At 40.1% G+C, this 26,927-nt stretch overlaps 1 protein-coding gene across 4 annotated transcripts in view; it reads left to right on the top strand.

Moving 5' to 3' along the window:
• lrrk2 (leucine-rich repeat kinase 2) overlaps nucleotides 1-26,927 on the top strand; it is a 210,058-nt gene that overhangs the window by 49,967 nt on the left and 133,164 nt on the right. Inside the window, exons 1-6 of one of the 4 annotated variants that reach the window (XM_078553514.1) lie at nucleotides 5,125-5,186; nucleotides 5,431-5,907; nucleotides 6,009-6,094; nucleotides 11,028-11,137; nucleotides 18,832-18,920; nucleotides 21,513-21,647. In XM_078553514.1, the coding sequence (XP_078409640.1) occupies nucleotides 5,772-5,907; nucleotides 6,009-6,094; nucleotides 11,028-11,137; nucleotides 18,832-18,920; nucleotides 21,513-21,647 (556 nt within the window). In that variant the 5' untranslated portion in view covers nucleotides 5,125-5,186; nucleotides 5,431-5,771. Of the gene's footprint in view, nucleotides 1-5,124; nucleotides 5,187-5,430; nucleotides 5,908-6,008; nucleotides 6,095-11,027; nucleotides 11,138-18,831; nucleotides 18,921-21,512; nucleotides 21,648-26,927 lie in introns of those variants that run through there. The other 3 variants (XM_078553511.1, XM_078553512.1, XM_078553513.1) reach the window with 3 other exon arrangements.

The raw sequence follows: 26,927 nt of genomic DNA, 5'->3' as shown, positions 1-26,927 counted from the left end.
GCTCCAAATCTCGCTGCTGAATGTTGTGCAGAGCAATAGTGCGCAACAATCAATCTCGAGACCCTGGTTAGGTGCATATTGAAAGGCACCTCCGGATCTATCTAAGTACCTGCGTATCTTCAACATCCCAATTACTTGCTCAGTTATTTTTCGTCGATATATGGGTAAGTTTGGGCCTCATTGCTTGGGCTCCTCATACGTGTTATCGGCGATGTCTTAAGTGGACAGCCCTTGTCCACAAGGAGTCAGCTAACAAGCCTGTTCTGAGGTGCAAAAAACTCAGGGAGGTTGGAGTGGTGCAGGACAAATGAATTGTAGCAGCTCCCTGGGAATCTTGCACACAGCTGCATGATGGCATTCTTGTGATTGAACACAGGCTTTACATGGGTGATGGTGGAAGCACTTACAGTTCACGAACACTACTGGGTGATCTGGAGGTATCTTGGTGACTACATATGTGCAGTCAGTCACGGCTTGTCTCTGTGGAAAGTCAGCCAGAACTACAAACTCAAGCACCTGCACATTCTTACTGGTCTCATTGATAGCAGTTCTCAAAATTTCCTGCCCTGATAAACATGGTATCAGTCACCTGCATGATGAATTTGTGGGTGTCAGACAAAGGTATTGGACAAATACCTCTTACAGCTCCCTGAAATGAGCCTTTAGTGAAGAATTTGAGGACGGTCACTTTGACAACCACCTGCCAAGCAAGGCCACCAGGTTCACTTGTCAGCAGGTCTTCTTCCAGTAGGCTGCAAGTGCACCTGAGGGACTAGTGTTCTGACATGTCAAGGAGGTTGATCCTCTGCCTATGTACTCTGTGTCATTGCTTCCAGAGAGCTGCATCACTGTGCTTATCCTTCTCTCCTGTGGATTCGCTGGTCTGTATTGGGAAGGCTGTTGCTGCTGCTCCTGTTGCTGATGTCCCTGCTGCTATTAATGTTGTTGCTGCTGCTCACCTTTGTCCCAATGTGAGGTTCAAGGTAAAGCAAAATAAGTGGCACCCATACTGATCTGATATCTGACAGATGGAAAGTGAAAATCAGACATGCAAACCTCCAAAGTAATGAAAGTAACTTCCAATGTGGCGAAAATCACTTTTAAAGTAGTAGAAATCATTGCTGAAGTAGTGGAAATTATCTCCAAAGTAGTGAAAGCACACATTCAGCACAAGTATCAAAAGCCTTTCACTAAGTCAAGGAGGTAGTTGTGAGATCTCAGTTCTTAGCGGGTTTTCTGCCTTTATTTTATTTTCGATTGAGATATTCAGAAGGGAATTGGATTGCTATCTGAAAACAGAGAATGTGCAGCGTTACGGGGAAAAGGCAAGGCAGTGGGACTAGGTAGAATGTTCTTTCAGAGAGCCAGTGCAGACTCGAAGAGCCAAATAGCCTCCTTCTGCAATGTTGTCATGAAAATATAATAATGTTCATAATATTATGGTGATTTATTGTAAATGTAGATCAATAGTGGGGTTTGGATAGTGTGTGTGTGTGATTTAATTGAATTGGAGACAGCTGGTCTGGAGGCTTTGAGTCATCAAAAAGGAAGCTAGGGTTGAAATGCTAAATACGTAAATATGGCTAAAGTTTTAGAATGTGAGGTGTAAGGAACATTTGCATTTTTAGATAAATTAGGTTGGTTTGAATTTCAAAGAGATGGTAAATGCTATGCCTAGCCAGAAGAAGCCAAGCCAAACAGTGTGTTTATTTTTTCCAAAGGTTACTGATAAAATTAGTACTATGAAAGATTTGTATTACGAGAGAGGTAAAGTTCCAAAGACATATTGGAACAATGGAATTTGCATTAAGAAGGGAGAAACATGTATAAAGGAGATGAGGCTATGTGTAAGAGGAGAAGGCATTCTAAGATCTAACACAAGTGTGAAAAGCCTCCAGCCTCTGTGCATCAAGTTGCTGTCAACAGGAACCAAAGCTGAGAAAACTCACTTTGAATTCAACTGTCCAGGGCATTGTGTGGCTTTGCTTGGGTCTTTTTAAATCTATTTGTTTTTATTATTACCTTAACTGAGGTGTAACTGGAAGCCAGATTAATTAGGGGTTTTAGGAATTATTATAGTAGTAATTGTAGACCGGTGTGTGTGCTTGAAATCTTTTCTTTTGTTAATAAATGTTTAATTTAATTTTGTAAAAACTCTCTAAGTCTTGGTGCCTTATTACCATTGAATTCAAGGCACACATCTGGAAATAAAATACAAATTGCAAAATTATTGTGACCACATGATCAAGTTTCCCTCGTGGATTTGATCTGCCTGATACGCATCATCTGCCACTTTATAACAAATGTAAAGAATCTGTGACAAAAACAAAGATTGCTGGAAAACCTCAGCAGGTCTGACAGCATCTGTGGAGAGAAAGGCAGAGTTAACGTTTTGAGTCCGTATGACTCTTCTTCAGAACTAATGAGAAGTAGAAATGTGGTGAAACATATACTGTTTAAGGGAGGTGAACAGGTGAAGCTGGATAGAAGGCCAGCAATAGGTGGAGGCAAAGGAGAGATTGCAAAAGATGTCACAAACAAAAGGTCGAAGGGGTGTTGATGGTGGTGATACTGGCTAAAGGAGGTGCGAATGGTGATATTAAGAGTAGAAAGCAGGATGAGTAAGTGACAGATGGCCCTAGTGGGGGTGGGGTGGGGGGAGGGGACGGTGTGGGAAAAAAAATTGAAATAGGCTAAAAGATGGATAAAACAATGAATGGAAATAAATTAATAATAGAAATAGGTGGGAAAAATATATATAAAAAATTAAAAATAAATATTGAAAAAAGGGGATCAAAAAGGGGTGAGGATGGAGGAGAGAGTTCATAATCTGAAGTTGTTGAACTCAATGTTAAGTCGGGAAGGCTGTAAAGTCCCTAATTGCAAGATGAGGTGCTGTTCCTCCAGTTTATGTTGAGCTTCACTGGAACATTGCAGCAGGCCAAGGATGGACATGTGGGCATGAGAGCAGGGTGGTGTGTTGAAATGGCAAGCAACAGGAAGGTCTGGGTCATGCTTGTCGACAGACCGAAGGTGTTCCGCAAAGCGGTCACCCAGTCTGTGTTTGGTCTCTCCAATGTAGAGGAGACCGCATTGGGAGCAGCAAATGCAGCAGACCAAATTGAGGGAAGTGCAAGTGAAGTGCTGCTTCACTTGAAAGGAGCGTTTGGGCCCTTGGATGGTGAGGAGGGGGGAAGTAAAGGGTCAGGTGTTGCACCTTCTGCGATTGCATGGGAAGGTGCCGTGGGAGGGGGTTGAGGTGTAGGTGGTGATGGAGGACAAGGGCCTTGTCCTCACTTTTCACCCCACCAGCCTCTGCATTCAAAGGATCATCCTCTGCCATTTCCGCCAACTCCAGCATGATGCCACCACCAAACACATCTTCCCTTCACCCCCCCGTCGGCATTCTGTAGGGTCCATTCCCTCCGGGACACCCTGGCCCACTCCTCTTTAGTTCTGAAGAAGAGTTATATGGACTGGAAACGTTAACTCTGTCTTTCTCTCCACAGATGCTGTCAGACCTGCTGAGTTTTTCCAGCAATCGTTGTTTTAGTTTTAGATTTCCAGCATCTGCAGTATTTTGCTTTTATCCTAAAGAATCTGTGATTCATCTCTTTAGCCTCCTCAGTTGCTGCTGTGACCTCCTTGCTTTCACTGGCAAGTTCCAGGAAGCACAAGAAACACGTACACCAGTAGTTAAATTTGAAAATCCATTAAATTAGATGCGAATGAGGCATTAACACATTTAAATTGGCAGCCCACCTCTCCTGAGGGGGTTTCTTACACAGAGCCTGACACGTTGCAGTTAAGTGTAGAAGTCAGCAGCTTCCTGCTGTACTGTCAATTTCAGTGCTTTTAGCAATCAACCCACACCAAAATCTACATCTTTTTTCCAGCTATTTTTGTTTTGGTTCTAGATTTCCAGCATCCGCAGTATTTTGCTAAAATCTACATGATGTTTGAAGTTAAAAAATCCCCCATGCTTTCAATATTCTAGTTTTACTTCTCTTTCACATTACTGACAATCAGACCAGGCTCTGATAAATCAGTAGCCCTGTTATGTTCGTTTAGGCTAGTGTGGTTGAGCTGGGGCAGGGCTTGAATTGTCTGCATGAGCCATCTTGCATTTTTTTGTTAATATAGATTACATTTTTTGGGATCTTGATATTTATGGATATGAAACTGATATTTCTGCTTCAATCAAATGCAGCCCACTCACTGATTTTGGCACGTGTGTCCAGCCTGCAGCTCCAAATGGTTGAGCATCCCTGGTAGATAATACCCCTTACCTAACATATAGTATTTTTTTAAATCACAAAATTGATAACTTTCTTTCAGCTCTACAGAAATGAACTGTTTGGACTGTATATTACATATTAGAGGAAATAAGAACTTGCATTTTATTTTTGATTTATGTATCCACAAAAGAATTGGATTGCTATCTGAAAAGGGAGAATGTGCAGGGTTACAGGATTAAGGCAGGGGAGTGGGACTAGGAAGAATGCTCTTTCAGAGAGTCAATGCAGACTCGTTGTGCCGAATGGCCTCTTTCTGCAATATAAAGATTATGTGATTCACCTCGTTAGCCCCAGTTGCTGTTGTGACCTCCATGTTTTCACTGACGAGTTCCAGGGAGCACAGGAAGCCCGTAGGCCAGCAGTTAAAGTTGAAAACCCGTTAAATTAGATGTGAATGAGGTATTAACACATTTAAATTGGCAGCCCACCTCTCCCGAGGGGGTTTCTTACACACAGCCTTACAGGCTGCAGTTAAATGACTTTAGGCCTTCCCAAAATGCTTCATAGCCAACAAAGTTCTCTTTCAAATGTAGTCACTGTTGACATGTAGGATATGTGGCAGATAATGATAATCTGTTCTAAGGTGATGTTCATTGAAGAATAAATACTGGCCTGGACTTGGGGCAGAACTCCCATGTTGTTTGAAATAATGCCATGGGATCTTTTAAGTTCAGCTAAGAAGCCTTAGTTCAATGCCTCATTGGCAAGGTGACACCTCTGATAAGTGCAGTACACTAGACTGGAACTTCGGTCTGGGTTATTTGCTCAGATCAAGATTTGTGCATTTACGGGGGGAACAGAAACCCGACAGATGGAACGGGACGCTCAAATTGACGATTCTTAAACGTGACGAGTTCCTTCCTGTGTCAGACAGCCTGACTAAAAATAGTAAGTTATAGAACAAGGTGGCAAACAAGTGGTAGATTAAGTGATAAACAGGGGGGGATAAAGTATAACTCATGGTAGCACTTTAATTTGGTGATGGGGTTTGCGGGCTGTTTTGGCAAATTACTAAACTTCCTTCAGTGGCTGCGGCAAAGGGAGGGCCTTCTCTTGCAATTTTTTTGACGGTCTGGCCTGTCATTTGAGGCTTTGGACTTCCCAATAACACCAATGTGAATTTCATTTTTAGAAACGAATAGAGCTGGGCTTAGCTGGTGCCTGGTAAATAAATTGGAAAAAAATAAATCAGAAGGGCGCAGTCAAGGTCGCCGAGAACCGCAGAACCCTCCTGGTGCTGTGTTGAAGCCACCGCTAGGAAACTCCCTACAATCGAAAACTTTCCGAACTCATTTTTTTTATTTTCACTTTGAGTCGCCCCGCTGTTGCAGAACGTCCGAGCAAGTCATGCCGTAAGCACTGCTGACGGAAATAACCGACTGGCTAAAGCCTGGCCGCTGTCACAGGCCAACCAGATGATTTTGTCCGCGTCTAACCATGAAAAGTGGCCAATATTAGAACTGTCGACTCGCCATGGCGGACTCGGAACAACTGGAAGAAAACCTGAAAAAACTCATCGTTCGTCTCCAAAACGTCGAGCAGGGGAAAGAAGTCAACACTTTGCTTCAGATTTTGGACGATTTGATTCTCCTCACCACCGTTCAAAATGGTAAGTGTGCTCTGATTTCAGAGTTTAGAGAGAAATCCGTTACCGGAAGACAGATCGGACATATTTTGATACCTCGTCCTCATTGTTTACATCTTTAACAGCCTCGATTTTGTTCGGAAATAAGAACATCCACATGCCGTTGCTGGTGGTTCTGGAATCCTTTACCGATGTTGCCTGTATCCAACAGGTAGGCTTTTTCTTTATTTACTATGACCCACTTTCTATTTACATCACGTAAAGATGATGGCGTGACTGGTACAAATGAATAGTTAGTAGTTTTGTTTTGGTTCAGTTTTGCTTTCACCATCCGAGGTCAGTGTAAGAGCTTTAAAATGATCGATACCATTTGTTTTTCAGTCTTAATGAAGCAAAATTTTCACAAGAACCGCTGCATGTATTGATTTTTCACAACTTAAGTGGTCTCAACCATGTGGACATATTGGCATGTCACTTTTGCAAGTCATTGAAAATGACGCATGCCTCTTCACTCCCCAACTCTTTAAAAAGTTTACTCTTTAAAAAGTTTGTCCCCAACAACGTGTGCGCCTCAATGTAAATTTGTTCTTGCCAAAGTAGCCCGGACGTGGACTCAACGTAGAGCTTATTTATTTCTGTTACTGTCACTCCTCCAATGAGATAAGATCTGAGAATACTTAAATAGACATGTAAGTTATTTTGTAGGTACACTATACCTGACATTACATGAACAGCACCACAGTTGGCCTTTTGCAGCAACGTAAGAGCTCTGCATATGACATAATGTAGAGAGTTTACCAGCTGTAAATTTTCTACTGATTAGGAACTTCCTGAGGCGGTTTGTTGGCTCTGTTCAATTGATAGAATTTGAATGTAAGTGCAGGAAACTGCCTGAGTTTATTTTTTTAAAGAAATCAGGATAGTTGTAGAACATGCAAAACAAACATCATTTGAGGCTGTCTCTTTATCTTCATTTGCTCCCTCATTGAGAGAGGTGGCAGCAAGCACTGGTGGACATTAAGAATCAGCCATCTACTGTGGGACTGGAGCCATATGTAGGCAAAACCAGATATTGTTTCCTTTCCTGAAATGCAATAGTGAACCATTTGGCTTTTTACAACAATTTGGCAATGTTATGATTGTCTGTACACAAACTACCAGAAGATATGAAGTTCAAATAGTCGCGTGGTAGTGCAAAACTTGAATATTGCTGAAAAAGGAATCATGCTGTTGAAGCTTTCATCTTGTACTGAACAGGTCAGATGCAAGAATGCCAAATTTCAAAGGAAGCAACAATTAATATTGTGCGAGCAAAGGGTGCTGATTGGTTAGCAAGTTGACTCTGTTTGAGGCGTTGCCATGGAGAATGCATCAGGGACCTATCGCCACTGCTAAAATTGTTATTTGATAAACCCGCTGATCTGATAGTTTCTTTCTTAGACACGTCCATGTTTTTGAATTGTGACTGGAGGATAAGGGTGTGTACTATAGCTGGAACTCATTTATCACTATGATCAAAGTCTTACTATGCTGGAAGGTTTACTGTAACTATCCCACTTTACACTTTCCTACCAGTTGTTTGCTATTTTTAGCTGACAATTATTATGTCAATTGAAATTTGAATATTGTATTTTGGATTCAGTTATTCAATTTTCTTCATTTTGCCTGTTGGGCATTTTGTACTGGGCATATGCAATCTGTTTCCTGACCCCCTGCTGTGTACATTTGGCCTGTGGGTTGCTGTCAGCTATTTCTAGCTCAATACAATCTCAAACCTCCCATGTCTTGCTCATCTCAAGTGTAATTCTCTCATTTTGGTTTTAAATGTCACCTGAATTGATAGGTCTCTTAAAAATAAACACAGGTTAGTATCTTTGAAACTGATTACACGCCAATTGAATATTTTTGATAAGTAGGGATTATGAAAAATCAGATTTTACTTTTCCAACAATAAATCACTGGATAATTAATCAGTTTAAAAACTGCCCCCTCAAATTTGTGAAAAAACCCACATAATATCCCTTATCAAAAATCAGGCCAAGAGATGCACATGTATTGCAACATTGAGGTTAGCACCCACATTTGTATGTTGTCTATGCCATGCTGGCATCACAGATGAGTTGCACGCATATCCCCAGACCCAATGTTTGGAAGGAAAATGAAGAAATGCTGTGCAGTTTGTACTTTTATGACTTCTTTAGGACTATATTCTTGACACTGAAGTAATTGTCAATCATCCATTCCTCATTACATATTGAGCAAGACCAGCATAGTTACCACATTAATAGTTCCCTAAAGACTTGGTTTCAATCAAAGACTGGTTAATGTCATGAATTGTTTATTCAAAGCATGAATGTACCATTCTCGTGTACATGCTCCAGGAATATTTAACTTACACAAGCATAGCAACAATTAAGCAGCCGAAGACATAACAATAAACATCAGTTCTTCAATATCAGTTTTTTTTAGGAGTTAAATGAGCCTGCACTCGGTGGTAGAATTCTCACCTCTGAGTCAGAAGATTGTCAGTTCAATTCTCATTGCAGAGCTTTGAGCACAGTATCTAGGCTGACCAATGCAGCCCTGAGGGAGTGCTGCACTGTTAGAGGTGTCATGTTTCGGAAGAGACATATATTGAGGCAAAAACAGAACCACCTGGAAAAACCCAGCAGGTCCGGCAGCATCGGCGGAGAAGAAATCAGCCAACGTTTCGAGCCTTCATGGCCCTTCGGCAGAACCCCTTCTGCTCTCTGAGGTGGACATGAAAGATCCCATGGCACTATTTGCATAAGAACAGGGAAGCTCGATGTCCTGGCCAGTATGTATCCTTCAACTATCAGTAAAATAGATTATCTAGTCATTATTTCATTGAAGGTTGTGGGAACTTGCTGTGTGCAAATTGGCTGCCATGTTTCCTAAGTTACAACAGTGCCTACACTTCAAAAGTATTTACTTGGCTGTAAAGTGCTTTGGGACATCCTGAGGCTGTGAAAGGCACTATTTAAATGCCAGTGTTTTCTTCAAGTAATAGTCTGATGGTGAGTTGTATTAAGATATTGTCTGTGAACTGTGTAAGTAATTGTGATTTTTCATTTTGCTTGACTGCACATTTTTAAGGACTTTACTTGTCTTCTTGAGTTCTGGTGATGTTCAAAATAAAATTCTGTATCAAATTATGAGGGGTATAGATAGGGTAGATAGGAAGGAACATTTCTCCTTGGTGGAGGGATCAATAACCAGGGGGCATAGATTTAAGGCAAGGGGAAGGAAGTTTAGAGGGGATGTGAGGAAGAATTTTTTCACTCAGAGGGTTGTGGGAATCTGGAACTCACTACCTGAAAGGGTGGTAGAGGCAGAAACCCTCAACATTTAAGAAATATTTGGATGTGGACTTGTGATGCCATGGCATACAAGGCTATGGGCCTAGTGCTGGAAAATGGGATTAGGATAGTTAGGTACTTGTTTGACTGGTGCAGACTCGATGGGCCGAAGGGGCTTTTTCTGTGCTGTAGACCCTTATGACTCTATTGTTCTCCATGCTTTTGTTTAATCCAAAAATATGGACATTCAATACTCTGGATGTATTCCTTTTGCCTGCAGAGGACAGGTCATTGCGTGTGAAATATATGTAGCATCTAGCAAGAGTAAGTGAACCATAATGTGAGTCTGACTGATCTTAAATTGGTCGTTAGTGTAATTCTTAGCATACTCGGGATTGTTTAACAGGTACTGCCAAATTGCAGAATCTCATCTAATATTAGACATTATGTCCTGAGTTTTGCAAGCAAGGGCTGGTTGAGTACAGTCAGTACTCTGCCTATTGCGAACAGCTGAAGGGAGGTGCTCGGATTTGTGTGTTGGGATTCCTACAGCTCCATGCACAATAAGATTGGACTTATCGACAATCTTGTAAATAGGACCCGAGCCATTTGCTCACCATGGAAGCTTGACGCTGAAGCAGGATGCATCAAAGCTATCCTGTAGGATAATGGTTACCCCAGTCAGATCATTGCTTGTGGTGTATTGTGCATAATCATTGCCCTAGAAAGATAAGGTATCTCAAAAATTTGAGCAACGGGTGAAGCTAGCCATTTCATGCTGCTACTATCTACTGGCAACATGAGTGGTATTTTCCATGAACAAAATGCTGCCATCAAGCTAAAAAGACATTCCGCTTACCCCACAAATGAGTAATGTGGTGTATGAATTTCGGTGCCCATGCGATGGCAGGTTCGTAGGCAGTACATCCTAACGACTGACGGATCATATCAAGCAGGACCTGGATGTAACCTCTCATCCTCTCATCTGAAAGACGGCATCTCCCTGCTATTCAACAAAACGTTTAACATAAATGCCTTATTAAATATGCTCTCTCCCTCACCTGTTTGCCATTTACAAGGGAAGATAAGCAGCCTTTTTCTCGAATGGGCTATTGAGCGAAAAAGAAGCAAGCACTTAACCTTTGCTTGTTGACTTCCATAGCTACCACAGACCTGTTGTGCAAATTGAGCAAAAGGAATCTTGGGGCGGTGGCGGGGGGACTTCCAGAACGCATTCAGTGCTCAATTTTCCTGCCGAATTGTTCACTATGTCTTTGCTTCCCTGGAGCTGCCAGGAATCTAAGGATTATGTTGTTAACTAAGAAATCAAATTTAACGGAAAGCCAATATTTATTATAAAGTATTGCAATTTTGTTCTGAAATAAGTTAAGGGCCAACGTCTGTAGTGCCAAGGTTAAAATGGAAGAGGCACTTTTTCTTCCTTTCTTGTAACTTGTATTTAAACTACCTTGATATATTTTTCAGTGTTCTTTTTAAATGGCTTGAACATCCTTCTTGGAGCATGTCCTGATAAAGATTCAGCCCTGCTTTCAATTAAGGTGTAAAACAAGATACGTTATCCTCTTGGATTTTTGAATGCTGTGGCCTTTTAACTTTTCCATGGTCCAAATTGTATTCTACCAAAACTCTTAGAGACTTTTGTTATGAAGTTTTCCATCTTGCTAAAGTTATTGTTGAATTATTGTGTATTTCAGGTTTGAAATTGTATTGTGAACAAAGGGTAAAATGAATGGGAACAAATGTATGTTAATGTTCTTCATGGTAATATGCTTCATTGGATGTGTTTTTTCTTTCTTTGATCAGGCAGGTTGGTCCTTACTCTGTAAACTGATGGAGCTCTGTCCAGACATAATTAACAAATTGGCTACACCCCAAGATATGGGAAAGGACTGGGATGTTCTTGGAGTACATCAGTAAGTATTTTTTTCATTCAGATGACAGGATGAAATGTTATGAAATAATTCCAACATAATTAGACTTTATCATATTCTAAAGGTAAGTTTGCAGTAGACCAGAAGAGCTTTTAGTTCCCATTTGCAGTAGACCAGAAGAGCTTTCAGTTCCCATTTGAAGTGCTTCATTATTTTTAAGATGGGTGGAAGGGTGCAATTACAGTGACAAATTACACAGGTAGTATCCATTTTTAAATGTGGACATAGGGATCTATAATGGAAATATAAGGACATAAGAAATAGTAAGGACATAAGAAATAGGGAGCTGGAGTTGGCCATTTGGCCCTTCCAGTCTACAGCACCATTCAACAAGATCATGGCTGAGCTTGCTTAACTCCACCTTTCCGCACTGTCCCCATATCCCTTAATTCCCTTCGTATCCAAAAATCTATTGAGCTCTGGCTTGAACATACTCCATGACTGAGCATCCAGAGGTCTCTAGAGCAGAGAATTCCAAATTTCACAACCGTTTCAGTGAAGAGATTTCTCCTCAGTCTCATCTGTAAGTGGTCAACCCCTTGTTCTGAGATTGTGACACCATGTTCTATGCTTTCCAGCCAGGGGAAACACACTCTCAGCATCTACCTTGTCAATCCCTGTAAGAATTTTATATGTTTCAATTAGATCGCGCCTCATTCTTCTAAACTCTGGGGATCCCCCAATCTCTTCTGACAATATATGATAATCCCTGCATCCAAAAAGCATGCCTAGTGAACCCTCGTTGCACTCCTCTAGGGAAGTATAGCTATCCTTCGTTAAGGAGACCAAAACTGCACACACTACTTCAGGTGTGGCCTCACCAATGTCTTCTATAATTGTGGTAAATCTTTATGCTTACACTGTAAATCTTTTTTTAACAAAAGCTAACATGCTATTTGTCGTCTTTATTGCTGCTGTATCTGCAAGTTAACATTCTGTGGTTCATGTGTGAGGACACCTAGGTCCCTCTAAATGAACCATAGAATGGTTACAGAACAGAAAGAAGCCATTTGCCCGTTGAGTCTTCATTGGCTTTCTGCAAGACCAATTCAGCTGGTCCCGCTCCCCTATCCTTTCTCTGTAGCTCTGCACATTTTTTTTTGTCTTCAGTTGCTTATCTAATTCCCTTTTGAAAGCCACAGCAATTTTACCCACTCAAGGGCCTCATGTTGCCACACTTTTGATTTTTAACGGCAGTGAGAGGGATTGGCCCTTGTTGCCAGTCAGAGCTGCTGCAGTTCCAGCAGTGGCTGCCATTCCCGTGGCACTGCTGGGACCAGAGAGCGAACGGTCATTTAATTGGCTGGCAGCTCTTGGAGGCAGGACTTCCTCCCTGATGTGCATTGAAGTCCTGCTTCAAGCCAATTAATGGCCCAATGTCATTAAATTGTGACAGACCAAGTTGAGGGAGGGCTGGGGAACACTGCCCCCAGCGTAAAATTCAGCCCTATGTCTCTATTTATAAACACCATGATCCCATATGCTGTTTTAACCACTTTCTCAACCTGCCCTATCACCTTCAACAATTTATGCACATATACCCCCATGTCTCTGTTTCTGCACCTTTTTTAGAATTGTATCCTTTATTTTGCCTCTCCTTCCTGTCAAAATATATCACTTTACCACATGTCTGCCTGTTCCACCAACATGTCTAAGTCCTCTTGAAGTCTATCACTGTCCTGTTCACGGTTCGCAATACTTCCAAATTTAGTGTCATTTGCAAATTTAGAAATGGTGCCCTGCACATCCAAGTTAGGTCATTAATATATATCAAGAAAAGCAGTGGTCCTAGTACTGACCCCTGGGGAGCACCACTTTATATCTTTCTTCAGTCCAAGAAACAACTGTTTACCATTGCACTCTGTTTCCTGTCACTCGGCCAAGTTTGTATCAATGTTGCCACTGTCCCACTTATTCGAAGCTAACATTTCCCAGTCTCTCTCCATTTAAAATATGTTTTTTTATTTTTCCTGCTAAAGTGGTTAACATAAAACTTCCACCCCATTGGGCAAGAACTTGGCAGATGAAATACAATCACTAAGCCTATCTTTATCCCTCTGCAACCTCTTTGTGTCTGGCAAGATTTTGCATCGAACAGTCAGTCTGGAAGCATCCCCACAGTGTGACAGGCTCCTCCTTGGGGCTGGACCAAAAGCTTACTTTCCCTCCTGATTGTGTATTGTAAGCAAACTTGGGGGTGAATCCCCCCCCCCCCCCCCGCCCCCACCGTTGGGGGGGAAGTTGAAGGGTGGGCACGCACAGGTGCGCTTCCGATCGGCGCCCCCTATCAGAGGCGCAACGCATACATGGGCAGGCCAATTAAGGCCAGCCCAGCGTGACGTCCACAGGGAAGTGCTATACGCTTCTTGTGCAGGCGGGGGGGGGAAATTCCAAAGTCAAGAGTGCGCTCTTTCACGCACGTGCTAAGTGCGGCCTCAGGGAGATCGGCTCTAAATGTCAAAAACCTTAAAATAGAAAAATAAAATTTCCCTAACATGTCCCCTTGTGACAATGTCACATGAGTTGGGACATGTCCATAATTTTCAAAAAAACTTTATTAAAATTTTCAAAACCCTACATGAAACTTCATCCCGCCCGTGGATGAGGTTTCATGCATTTTCTAGTTCGCACTGGGGCTCCTAGCCTGCCCGTCAACCTTAAGGTTGGACAGGCAGGTCCTTTAATTACATAATTGACTCTGTCAATGGCCTCAATTGGCCATTGACAGGTCGGCTGGCGAGCAGCTGATTTCGCTGCGCCCCTGCCTTCCTGAAAATTTAAATGGGGCGCGGTGACGTCGGGAGCTCCCCCTACATCACGGCGCGTCATTTTACATGTCAGCAAGCGAGCCCTGCTCGCCAGCATGTAAAATCCTGCCCTTGGAGAGGTTACACTCAGTCCCCTCATCTAAGTCCTTATCATGGATTGTAAATAGCTAAAGCTCAAGTTCTGATCCTTGCAATACCCTGCTAGTTAGAGCATGCCAACCCACACACATCCGGTTTATTCCTACTCTGTTTTCTGTCCGTTAGCCAATCCTCAGTCCATGCTAATATACTATCCCCAATCTTGAGTTCCAATTTTGTCACATAACCTCTTGTGTGGCGCCTTATCAAGTGCTTTTTGAAATCCAAATACACTACATCCATCTTACTAGTTACATCCTCAAAAGACTCTAACAGATTTGTCAAACACGAATTTCCTTTCGTTAATCTATGTTGACTAATCATATTATCATTTCCTAAGTATTCTGTTACCACATGCCTAATAATAGGCTCTAGCCTTTTGCCTACTACTTACATTAGGCTAACTGGTGTATGATTCCCTATTTGCTCTTCCTTCTTCCTTGAATAGCAGGGTTGTTTTTGCTGTGTTGCAATCCTTGAATTGTTCTAAAATCAAAGCAATTCTGGAAGAGCAAAACCAATATGTCCACTGTCTCTGCAGGTAGGTCGTCCAGTTCAATGGATTGTTTGCCACTTAGTTCCATTGATTATTCCAGCACTTTCTTTACTTCTTCTGATTTCTTTAAGTTGCCCAGTCTTGCTGTTTTTTGTGTCTTTTACTGTGAAGACAGACACAGAGTATTTGTTGAATATCTCTGATGTTTCTTAATTCCCATTATAATTTCACCCATCTCAGTGTCTAAATGGTCCAAGTTGACTTTCACTAGTCTCTACCTATTTACGCACCTACAGAAACACTTACAATCTTTTTCATGTCTCTTGATTAGTCTATTCTCTTATTCCCTTTTCTTTTTCCTCAGCAATTCCCTGGACATCCTTCACTGAATTCTAAAATCCTTAACATTTTAACATTTTAAGTCTCTTCCTTTGATCTAATACTATCCTTAACTGCTCTTGTTAGGCCAAGGTTGGACCACTTTCTTTGGGGTTTTTGTATATTAAAGGAATATTGTATTTATTGCACAGTTTTAAATAATTTAAATTAATTTACAAAATTCTTTAAATTCTAGGCATGCTTATCTACTATCATATTTTTAATGTTTCCCAATCTACCTTAGCCAACTTGCTCCTCATGCCTATATAGCTGCTTTGTTTAGATTTGAGACCCTCATTTTTGGCTTAACGAAATCACCTTCAAACTCAATATAAAATTCTCGTATATTATGGTCACTTCCCCTAAAGACCCTTTAATACAAGGTTATTAATTAACCCTTTCTCGATCTAAAATAGTCTGTTCCTTGGTTGGTTCCTCAATATAATTGATTAAGAAAATTATTTTGCATACATTCTATGAACTTGTTCATCACGCTATTACTGCCAGTTTGGTTTTCCCAAGATGAAGGTTGATGTGATATGAAGATTAATGTCCCCTGATTACTCTATTACCACGTTATACACATCTCTAGTTTCCTGATTTATATTCTCCCCTACATTACGACTGCTTTTATGGGGCATATACAACTCCCACCAATGTTTTCTATCTCATGTTGTTTATTAAGTCTATGTAAACTGATTCTGCTTCTTGATTTTCTGAGTTAAGATTGTTTTTCTCTACAGTCTATATTCCATCCTTTATTATCAGGGCTACTCCTCCTCCTGTTTCATTTTAACTATTTATTCCAAATGTTAAGTTAAGGGGAAATTAATGGGACTGAAAGTTGATAAATCCCTTGGACCTGATGATCTACATCCAGAGTGTTGGAAGAGGTGGCTGCAGAGATAGTGGATGCATTGCTGGTTATCTTTCAAAATTCTATAGATTCTGGAATGGTGCCTGCAGATCAGAAGGTAGCAAATGTGACCCCACTATTTGTGAAAAGAGGGAGAGAGAAACCGGGGAACTACAATCCTCTTAACCTGATATCACTAGTTAGGAAAATGCTAGAATCTATTCCAAAGGAAATGATAACTGGGAATTTAATAATAAAGGTGAGTTTGGGCAGAGTCAGCATGGATTTATGGAAGAGAAATCATGTTTGACCAACCTGTTGGAGTGTTTTGAGGATGTTACTAGCAGAATAGATAAGGAGGAACCAGTGACTGTGGTGTATTTGGATTTTTAGAAGGCTTTCAATAAGGTCCCAAACATGAGGTTAGTAAGCAAAATTAGAGCTCATGGGGTTGAGGGAGATGTACTGGCATGGATTGAGGATTGGTTAACAGATGGAAATTAGAGAGTAGGGATAAATGGACCATTCTCGGGTTGGCAGGCTATGACTAGTGAGGTACCACAAGGATCAGTGCTTGGGCCCCAGCTATTCACAATCTATATCATTGATTTGGATATAGCGACCAAATGTAAGATTCGCAAGTTTGCTGATGACAGAAAACTTGGTGCGAATGTGAGGAGGATGCAAGGAGGCTTCAGGGAGATTTAGACAGACTAAGTGAGTGGACAAAAACATGGGAGATACAATATAATGTGGAAAAATGTGAAGTTACCCACTTTGGTAGGAAAAACAGAAATGAAGAGTATTTCTTAAATGGGGAGAGATTGGGAAATGTTGATGTCCAAAGAGACCGGGGTGTTCTTGTTCATAACTCACTGAAAACTAACATGCAGGTGCAACAAGCAATTAGGAAGGCACAGGAATAAGGAAGTCTTGCTGCAGTTGTATAGACCATACCTGGAGTATTGTGTGCACTTTTGGTCTCCTTACTTAAGGAAAGATGCACTGGCCATAGAGAGGGTGCAATGGAGGTTCACCAGACTAATCCCAGAGATGGCAGGATTGTCCTATGAATAAAGACTGAGGCGAATGGGCCTGTATTCTTTAGAAGAATGAGGTGTGATCTTATTGAAGTTGATAAAATTCTTACAGGATTCAACAGGGTAGTTGCAGGAAAGATGTTTCTCCTGGTTTGCGGGATCTATATCTAGGGGACACAGTCCCAGAATAAGAGGTAGACCATTTAGGACTGAGATGAGGAGGAATTTCTTCAGTCAGAGGGTGGTAAATCTTTGGAATTCTCTACCCCATAGGGCTGTGGAGGCTCAATCATTGAGCATGTTCAAACCAGAGGTCGATAAATTTCTAGATACCAATGGCATTAAGGGTTAGTGTGGGAGCATGGTTTGAGGTAGAAGATCAGCCATGATCTAGTTAAATGGCAAAGAAGGCTTGAGGGGCCCAATGGCCTACTCCTGTTCCTATGTTCCTATTTTGGAATATTTGGTTCTCAACCTTGGTGATATTACAAAAACATCTCCGTAATGGCTATTAGATCAAATCTATTAATTTCTACCTGCACAATTAATTCATCTAATTAGTTATGAATGATTCACGCATTCAGATATAGTGCCTTTAGCTTTGACTTTTAAATTTTCCCTGAGGTCTCCAAAGGCACTAATGCCCTATTACATTTGTCACTCTCACTCTCCCTTCCTGACCCACACTGTATTTTTTTACCCAAAAACGTGGCTATGCTCTAGAGCCCTGAAATTTCCCTTGCTGATTTTGAATTTACCCTTGCATGAATCCTCCTGCCCATCATTCCCCCCATAATAATCCCATTTAATTTCTAACCTGCAATGGCAGTCATCCTTATTTCATTTAAGGTTAAGATCCGCCCAGCAGTTTTCCTAGTTTCTTGCCCATTGCTCATTCCTCTCGTTACGCTCTTCATTTTGCTTTGTACTTGTTCTATTCACTGTTTGTTCTATTCGCTGTGTCAAAACCTGATTCTTCTATACTTAATTCTTAATGACCACCTTTTTTTTTCTCCTTAATTTTCACAATGTCATCTTATTTAATATTGCATAGAATGCTTGATTAACTTGATGGTTTTCAATCTGGTGGTGCTTCCTTATGCCTATACAGCTACTTAATGTTTCTAGTGTCTTTTCACCCTTTGCACCTATTTGTAATGAACAGCTTTCTTGCACACGTGTGCATGCAGACTCTTATTTCCTTGCCAGTTATTACTTTTACCAATTAAAAACCTTTTGGAGGATTGTAAATTTGAATTGCTTTTTCGTTTTATAGCACGATTGCAACTTACAGATGTGTATTGAGCTGTTTGCATGTTCTTGCCTGTGTGTGTTTGTGGCTCATAATCATGATTAATACTTAAGAATATTTCACATTATACTTTATTATTTACTTTCCCATCACATTTCTTCTCTGCATGTTTGAATGCGCTGTGTCTTGATGGGTTGTGGTACGACAGGTCTCTAATGACTTTCCCATGTGACCGTTATTCCCATATGAACGTGGATAGTGAGTGTCAGAACATTATTCTCCTGAAGAATATATTACAGCCAAGCCTGATTCTGTCAGTGAAATTTGAATGGAATAACTAAAAAATTCAAAACTGTTCAAATGGAGATAAACGGTTAAATATTTAATTTGCCATCAAGTAAGTAACTTGACCAAGCATCTTAGTGCTCTTAAGATTGGCATGTTTTCAGCAGCAGCTACTGGAGTCTGAAGCCAGATTGACTTTTTTATTTTCCTTCCTTAGTGGCTGTTGAAAGTTTGGAGCACTTGACTGAAATTGGCTAACTCAGCAAAGACCTTGTGACATTTATATGACTTAGTACTGTACAAGGCAGTTCTTATAACTACCTGGGTGGGAGGGATCTTAGGTAGCAAGTTAAGAAGAAATTACCAATAGCATCAAAAACTATTTCATTTTGAAATTGTATTATTTTTTAAAAATGTTTTATTGCAATATTTGACATCTCTTTCTCCCTCATTCATATTTTAGACAGATGCTGAATTTATTGATGACTTACAATTTTCATCCCACCGTACTGCTTGTTGGCCTTAAGGTGTTAACCCTCCTTGTTCAGTCAGGTATGGTAATTCCAGTTAATTTCTGAGAAATAAGTCTTAACATTGTTAACAATGTCCCTTTTCTCTTTGTATATTTTATGGCCCTGATGGAGGCAGAATCCATGCATGAAAATATGTAGAGTAAGCTCACAATTACCTGTTTTTATACTAACGTAATTCCCTTATAATTAGGATAGTAATTGTTGCAGGAAAATATAGCAAATTTCAGGTAGTTGGCAGGCAGGTGGATAGGCATGCATAGTATAATTTGCAAATGTTAATTGATTTGAGTCTTGAGAGTTTGATGAACTATTAAATAGTATGCAGTTTTCTTCAAGAATTGGGTGTTTGGTGCCTGCAGTTATACATTAGAATTGCTTCTACAATGAACCTGTTGATCCATCTGTGAGGCCAAAATCTATTCTTTCTCAAAGAATGCACACCACTGATTAAGTGGCATGAACCTATGCTCCTTAATGTTTTTGAAAAATGATTTTTCAACTTTCAGCTGACTGGAAATTTTGCAATTTGAACTGAGACAGAGCAAACTGCTTAAAAATGCAAGGTCACATTCCAAGGTGAAGGTGAGAAACATACTAGTCATCCTCAGGGGAGCGTGACAAGAGAGACATTTCCTATAATACATCGAAACTTAACTGTCTAAGGAAGAGACATTAAAAATGCAAAAGTTCTGGATGTTGAAACAATGGCTGCCACAGATAGACACATCCAAAACCTTTTGGAAATACACAATGGATGAAGTATTTCAAGGCCAGGCTGCCAGCCACATTATTCTTTTACCTTTTTTATTGAACTCTAACTCCCCCTTACTTCTGATATTTGTATGTGTGTGGGCCCAAATGACTACATGAGGGCTGAATGCTTGACTCTGTATTTTTATTACTTTTCTGTGTTAGTGGTCAATAAATCTGCTCTTTCTTTGACTAAAGAAAACCTTGTTTGATTGACTTCTTATTGCTCACAGTTGAAATAGTTAACTACATTCTGATTTGGAAAAATCATATGCTCGTGAAAAAGAAACTTAAGCCTTTGTTGTGACCAACTGAGGAGGTTGAATAGAGGAGAGTCACTTCACCTCTCCTCACTTGGTCGTAACATAAGCTACAGGTCAAACAGCTTTAGAACAAATCTGTTTAATACCCTGGTAATTTCCTTCTGTTTTAACTGCAATCGCTACATCTCATGAATTCATTCTTAATTGGCAAAACCAGTGCCAATTCATAAGAACAGGAGTAGGCAGTTCAGCCCCTCAAATCTGTTCCATCATTCAACTAGATCATGGGTGATCTGAATCTCAATCTATTTACCTGATTTTGATCTATACCCCTTGATGCTCATTACCTAATAAAAACTGTTGAGTTCAATCTTGAAAATTTCAATTAACTTACCATCCAAATTTCAAAACCTTTCCGAGGTTCAGTAAGTGATGTTTGTTCATCATGCTAAATAAGAATAAGATCAGCATTTTCAATCTAATGGGCCAGGATAATTGTAGTCATCAAAAATCAAAGTAGGTGATGCTTTGACAAATCATAAGCCTGACTTGTAAGCTTACTGAACCATGACTACCTGGTTAACAATTGCAGATTTGCTCACTAACCCTGTGATTATGTATCGGTTGTTAATCTTTCATCATGCATCAGGTGCATGAGCATATTGGTAGATTTAAACCCCACCAATACAAAATTAGAACCAATAGAAAGTGCTGTTCTTATTGTGTATATGTTTTAAAATACATTATTTTGTCTAGAAGAACCAAGTACAAGGAGCCATAGCACTTCGGAATTCAGAAGACTGTTAAACCGGCTATTAGTTATTCTCTGTACTTATGCCTGTTATCTTTATTGCACCCTGTTAAGAACTGTTACAAGGACCTCTCAATTTTCAATGGTGTAGTTTTAGTCTTTAGTTATCATTTGCCTCAATAAAAATGAGGAAAGCTTTTCTTGCAGAATAATTTACTAGTTTAAGATTGAGTTTAGAATATAATCTAATCTTTTGGGTGGGTTGGTGGTTTGGGGGTGGGGGGGTGGGTGGCGGGTGTGGTTAGATAAGCATGAACTACTTAAGTTCTATTTTTATAAAGCCTTATGGTGTTGGATATAGACATTTGGATAAGTAGCACTCATAATTTGTTGTCAACAATGTAAGGTATTGCATAAGCTTTGTAGAGATTAAAAGTCAAACTGGAAATCTGAGGTAACGGAATATGCCGGAAATCTGCAACAGCTTGATAGCAGCTCGGCTGGGACCTTCCTTCGGACCTCAGAGTTAGTAGTTTTGTGTTAAACTGTTTTTACCCAGTCTAAATAACGACAAATGTATTTATGAAGAAGACTTTCATAGCTCATTTATGCATGTAGCATTTGAACTTTTAAAAATACCATACTCTATCTGGTTTAAGTTGACTCCACCATGAACTTTTTACGCATTATTCATTTTTAGTTGAAAAGGATTAAAAAGACAATTGAATATTTGACTTTGTAGCTCTGTTATTTTATTTCCATTTTCTTGCATTGGTGCAATGTTGTCAGTTAAGTCCTGTGCAGACATCTTTTAAAAACAAATACTGCTTTTGAAATCACATTGCAGATGAAATTTCATTATTGCTTCGAGATGAAGAAATGGATGTGTTTTCTTTGGTTCTTGATGGAATGAAGACATTTTCTGACCATTGTGGAATTCAGTTGCATGGATGTCAAGTGTTGTGTGCACTCTTAGAAAAAGGTAATTCAGTGGAATAAATATTCTAGAAGCAGTATCACTGAAAAGAAGAAAATTGTCAAAGTTTTTTGTCTTGCATTCATCAGGACATTTGCAAGAATACCAAATGTAAAGGGAGCAACAATTGTACTTCATGAAGCGAGAGTGCTGATTGGTTGGCAATTGGAGTCTGATTGATAGAGGCCTTGCCATGGAGAATGCACCAGTTAACTGATGGCTGACAGTTAACTGCCAAGCTTTGCTTAAATTCAAACCAGGCAGGTTGACTCTGGTCAAGGCACTATCCTGGGGAACGAACCAGAGCAGGATGTTGCCTATTTTGTTCAGTTGAAACAGGCGCAATGAGTGCGCATGTTCTTTCTATCTGCAAAGAACAGGGCTCTGTGTATTGATATATGTAGCTTCTACCACGCATAACTGCAAGCTCGACTGATGATCTTAAATTGTTTGTCAGCATAATTCTTGGAACACTCAGGATTATTTAGCAAATGTTGTTCAATTGCCGAATCACATCTAAGGTTGGACACTGTTTTGAGTTTTGCAAGTATGTGCTGGGTGCAGTCAGTAACTTGCCTGTTGTGAACAGCCGAAGGGACATACTTTTTGATACAATCTGCTAATCTTTGGGATGTACAGCCTACATACCTAGCATCACACCAGCACTGAAATTCATATATCACGTTACTCATAGGCAGAATGCCTTTTTGGCTTGATGGCAGCATCCTGCTAGTGGCAAACACAGTTGTGTTTGTATGCAGTCGTGTGCATAGTAGCAGTGTGAAACAGCTAGCTTCACTTGTCGCTCAAATGTTTGAGATACCTTGCAGGGTAATCTGAAGTAGACTGGGCACTTTTCAGGACTGAAAGTGGCGGCTTTAGGTGAAGAACAGATGAAGCTAACCGCTTCACATATGTCCCAAAGACTGGTGGATCGTATCAAACGGCATGTCCCTTCAGCTGGCACAACAGGCAAGGTACTGACTGTAACCAACTAGCCTGTGCTTGCAAAACTCAAAACACAGTGTCCAACATTAGATGTGATTCCGTGATTGGATAACATCTGCTAAACAATCCTGAGTGTTTTAAGAATTATACTGACAAACAATTTAAGATTATCAGTTGGGCTTGCAGTGTGGCGCACTTAACACATGCTAGAAGCTACGTATATTAATTCACAGGGCCCAGTTCTTTGGAGACAGAACATGTGCACACATTGCACCTGTTTCAACTGAACAAAATAGGCAATGTCCAGGCTCTGCTCTGGTTCATTCCCCAAGGCAATGCCTTGAGCAATCAGTCAACCTGCTTGGTTTGAATTTAAACAAATTTTGGCAGTTAACTGTCAATCATCAGTTAACAGGCATGCTCCATGGCAATGCCTCTACCAATCAGAGTCCACTTGCCAACCAATCAGCACTCTCTTCTCATGAAGGATAAATTGTTGTTCCCTTTACATTCAGTATTCTTGCGAATGTCCTGATGAGTGCAAGATAAAAAGCTTAGACAAATCTCTTTTTTCAGCAATACTCAAGTTCTGTACGACTAAATGACTATTCTAGAAGCACCTAAAAGAAATTTTGCAGGAGATGTTGAAACTAAAGGCCCGTAATTCTTAAACTGTGGGTATTTTTCAAAATACATCTGTTGAGCAATTTTACGTTTCCTTGAAAATAGCTTTGCATTTTTGAATGCTTTATTATGAAAGCTGAAAGCAATTTGTGGGAAGAATAACAAAGAAAATGTGTTAAACCACAGAATAAGTACCACTCCAATAATGAGCATGTGTATACATGCAATGCCATGTTAGGTTGGCTTTTCAAAACGGGCATCCTCTCCACTGTTTCTCTTAATTCTTGCCCTCCTTTGAATCTTACCTGGTACATTTGAACTCTTAATTGATTAACTTTTTTCCTTTTCTGTGTTATCACTTTTTCCTCTTGCTTTACAACCTCTAAGAGCAGTGGTCTGATCAAAGGCAGGTTCTCTGTTCATTTCCTCAAGCCTTGTCGTCCTGTGCTTTCCTCTTCAGTTGTTTGCAAGAGCCTCTCATTTTCAACTTTAATGAGCAATATGACAAGTGAAAAGAACACACAAGCTGGTTTCCTGTTGCCTTCCTCATGCATGCTTAAAGGAAACACAAGTCCTCTTCCTGAAGGATCCTCTCCCTGTAAGCAGCTGATGTCCCTTGAGGTTCAAGCTCTCCCGCCATCACCATTGGAAATTTGCTGATTCTGTCATTAGCCATGGCTCATAACCCTGAACATGGAACTCTTAGCCTGAGGTGACTCAGTTGCCTGAGATCTAAAATGATCCTGCTACCCTTAACTTCTAAGTAAAGGTGCTAATGGCAATCCTAGTGAACTGAAAATGTGCAGTTTAAATGCTTATTTTGCCTTCCTTCTGCAATCGACTGAAAGTAATGGACCTTTCACTGTTGCTAGAAATATATTTAGTACATACAATGTATAGGCCATTGCATTCATTAACAACAGTCATAGAATTATTGAATCAAGGAATGATGCTGCACAGAAGACTACACACCCCATTCAGCCTGTTCTGATGTTTGAAAGAATTATTCCTGCTCTTTCCCCACAACCCTGCAAATTATTCCTCTTTCAAGTATTTATTAATTTGCCTTTTGGAAGTTATTGCATCTACTTACAACAACTTACTGCATAATTTTTTTCCTCATGTCGCCTCTGGTTCATTTGCCAACAAACTTAAATCTGTGTCTTCTGGTTACTGATCTTGTACCACTGGAAACAGTTACTATCAAAACAGTCTGTCAAAACCGTTCATGATGTGGAACATCTCTATCAAATCTTTCCTTCTCTGCTCTAACGATAAGAAGCCCAGCTTCTCCAGTCTATCCATGTAAGTGAAGCCTTTCATCCTTGGTATCATTCTAACAAATTTCCTCTACACTTGCTCTTAAGTTCTTGACATCCTTCCTAAAGTGTGGTGCTCAGAAATGGCCAGAACATTTCAGTTGGAACTAAAGTTTTGTAAAGTTCTAGCATAACTTCCTTGCTTTTGTACTATATACTTCTGTTTATATAGCCAGGGATCCTTTATATCTTTTTACCTGCCTTCTCAACTGATCCTGCTATCTTAATCGACTTGTGTACATTTCATTGTATAGGTCTCTGTTTTTGCAGCCTATTCATGCACTCTTCATTTTATATTTCCCCTCCTCACTCTTCCTATTGAAATGAATCATGTCACACTTCTCTGAATTAAATTTCATCTGCCATATGTCTATGACCTCCTGCAGTCTATTTCTATACTCTCCATGATTGCTACAGCCTCAGTTTTTTTTTTGTCATTTGCAGACTTTGAAATTATGCCCTGTGTAGTCAAATCAAGGTCATTAATAGATTTGAGAAGTTGTCCTAAAACTAACCCAAGGGGGATACCACTGTACGCTTTCCTCCAGTCTGAAAAATAACCTTTCACTACCACTGTCTGCTTTGTGCCTCTAAGGCAATTTTGAATATGCACACCCATTGCCCCTTTAAACCTACTGGCTTCCATTTTGCTTAAAGTCGATTATGGGGTATGTTATCAGATGCCTTTTGAAAGTCAATCTACACTGCATCAATGACAGTACCTTCATCAACCCTCTGTTACTTCATCAAAAATCGCAGTCAAGTTTAGACAAACATGATTTGCCTTTAAAAATCCATGCTGGATTTCATTTACAAACCCCTATTTTTCTAGATGCCAGTTGATTTTATCCTGGTTAATGGCTCTATAAGTTTCCTCAGCAATGACCTTAGGCTGAATAGCCTGTAATTGCTGTGTTTGTTCCTATTCACATTTTGGAACAGAAGTGTAACATTTGCAATCCTCCAATCTGGCATCATTCCCATATTTTAAAGAAGATTGGAAGATTATGGCCAGAACCTTCGCAATTTCCACCCTTAATTTCCTCAGCCTAGAAAGCATTTCACCCATTCTGGGTGATTTTTCTACTTTGAGCGCTGCAAACCTTTTAAGCCCCTCCTCTTTATCTATTTTTATCCTATTCAAATTCTCTGCTACCCCCTCCTTCGCTCTTCCATTGGCCGTTGGCTATCAATGAGGCCAGATACAACATACTCATTTAGTATTGCAGCCATGTCTTCTCTCTCCACAAGAAAATTTCCATCTTGATCCCTAATTGGCCACACCCTCTCCTTTTTGCTATCACTGTACTATTTATATGCTTTTAAAAGATTTTAGGTTCCCTTTTTATGTTAGCTACTAAACTATTCTCATAGTATTTTTGCCTTTCTTCCTTTTTCAGCTCCCTCTGTACTTTTTATATTCAGATTGGTTACCCACTGAATTATTAACATCATCTTTATCGAAAGTGCACCTTTTCTGCTTCACTTCAATTTCTCTATCTTCAGTCATCGAGGGAGACCTAGCTTTGGATGTGCTTTATTTCCCTCCCTTGTGAATGTGTCTAATCAGTACCTGAACTGTCTCCTTTTTTAAAAACTCATTCATTGGGCCTGTTCCCTTTTGTTTCAGCAAAATTAGCCTTCCTCTCATTGAATGTTTTGACATTTGATTTTTCCTTGTCCTTTTCCATAGCTATTCTAAACCTACTGGTGTGTTCAGTGTTTCCCATATGCTCCTCCATTGAAATATGCTTCACTTACCAACTTTGTACCTCGGATCTAGGTACTCTATAGTACTGTTTCCTTCCTTGTTCTGCAAGAAATATGCTGATCAAAAAGTTCTCCTGTATACTTTCAGGAATTCCTTCCTCTCTTAGCCTTTTACACTTATTTTTCACCGATCTATATTGGAATAATTGAATACCCGATTTTTACTACTCTACAGTTCTTGCATACTTCTGCAGTTTTCTGGCAAATTTACTCCTCTATCTCCTTCCTACTTTTGATGGCCTATAATCATCACCCTGCAGTGTTTTAGCTCCTTATTTCTTTAGTTCTGACAAAATAGAATCTATCTTTGCACCCTGCTGTATCAGTATCTTTGACCAACACTGCCATCCCATCCCTATTTTTTGTTCCTTTCCTATCCTTCCTGAATACAGTGTAGCCAGGAGTATACAGTGCCCATTCTTTCCCTTGTTTGAGCCAGGGCTCCATGATTACCACAACATCATAATGTCATATGGGTACTTGTCCACGCAGCTTACCAACCTTATTTACCACACCCTTGCTATTTATCGGCATGCAGTCCAAACTCATCTTAGTCTGCCTCACATTTCACCAGTCTAATCAAGCTTATTTCTGGACTAGTTATCCTGATTGTTTGTCTCTTCCA

This window comes from Cetorhinus maximus, chromosome 12 (genome assembly GCF_964194155.1).
Source record: "Cetorhinus maximus chromosome 12, sCetMax3.hap1.1, whole genome shotgun sequence".
In the NCBI taxonomy this organism is placed as follows: Eukaryota; Metazoa; Chordata; class Chondrichthyes; order Lamniformes; family Cetorhinidae; genus Cetorhinus; species Cetorhinus maximus.
Note: the sequence above shows the minus strand (reverse complement) of the source record. Positions and strands in the feature narration are given on the sequence as shown.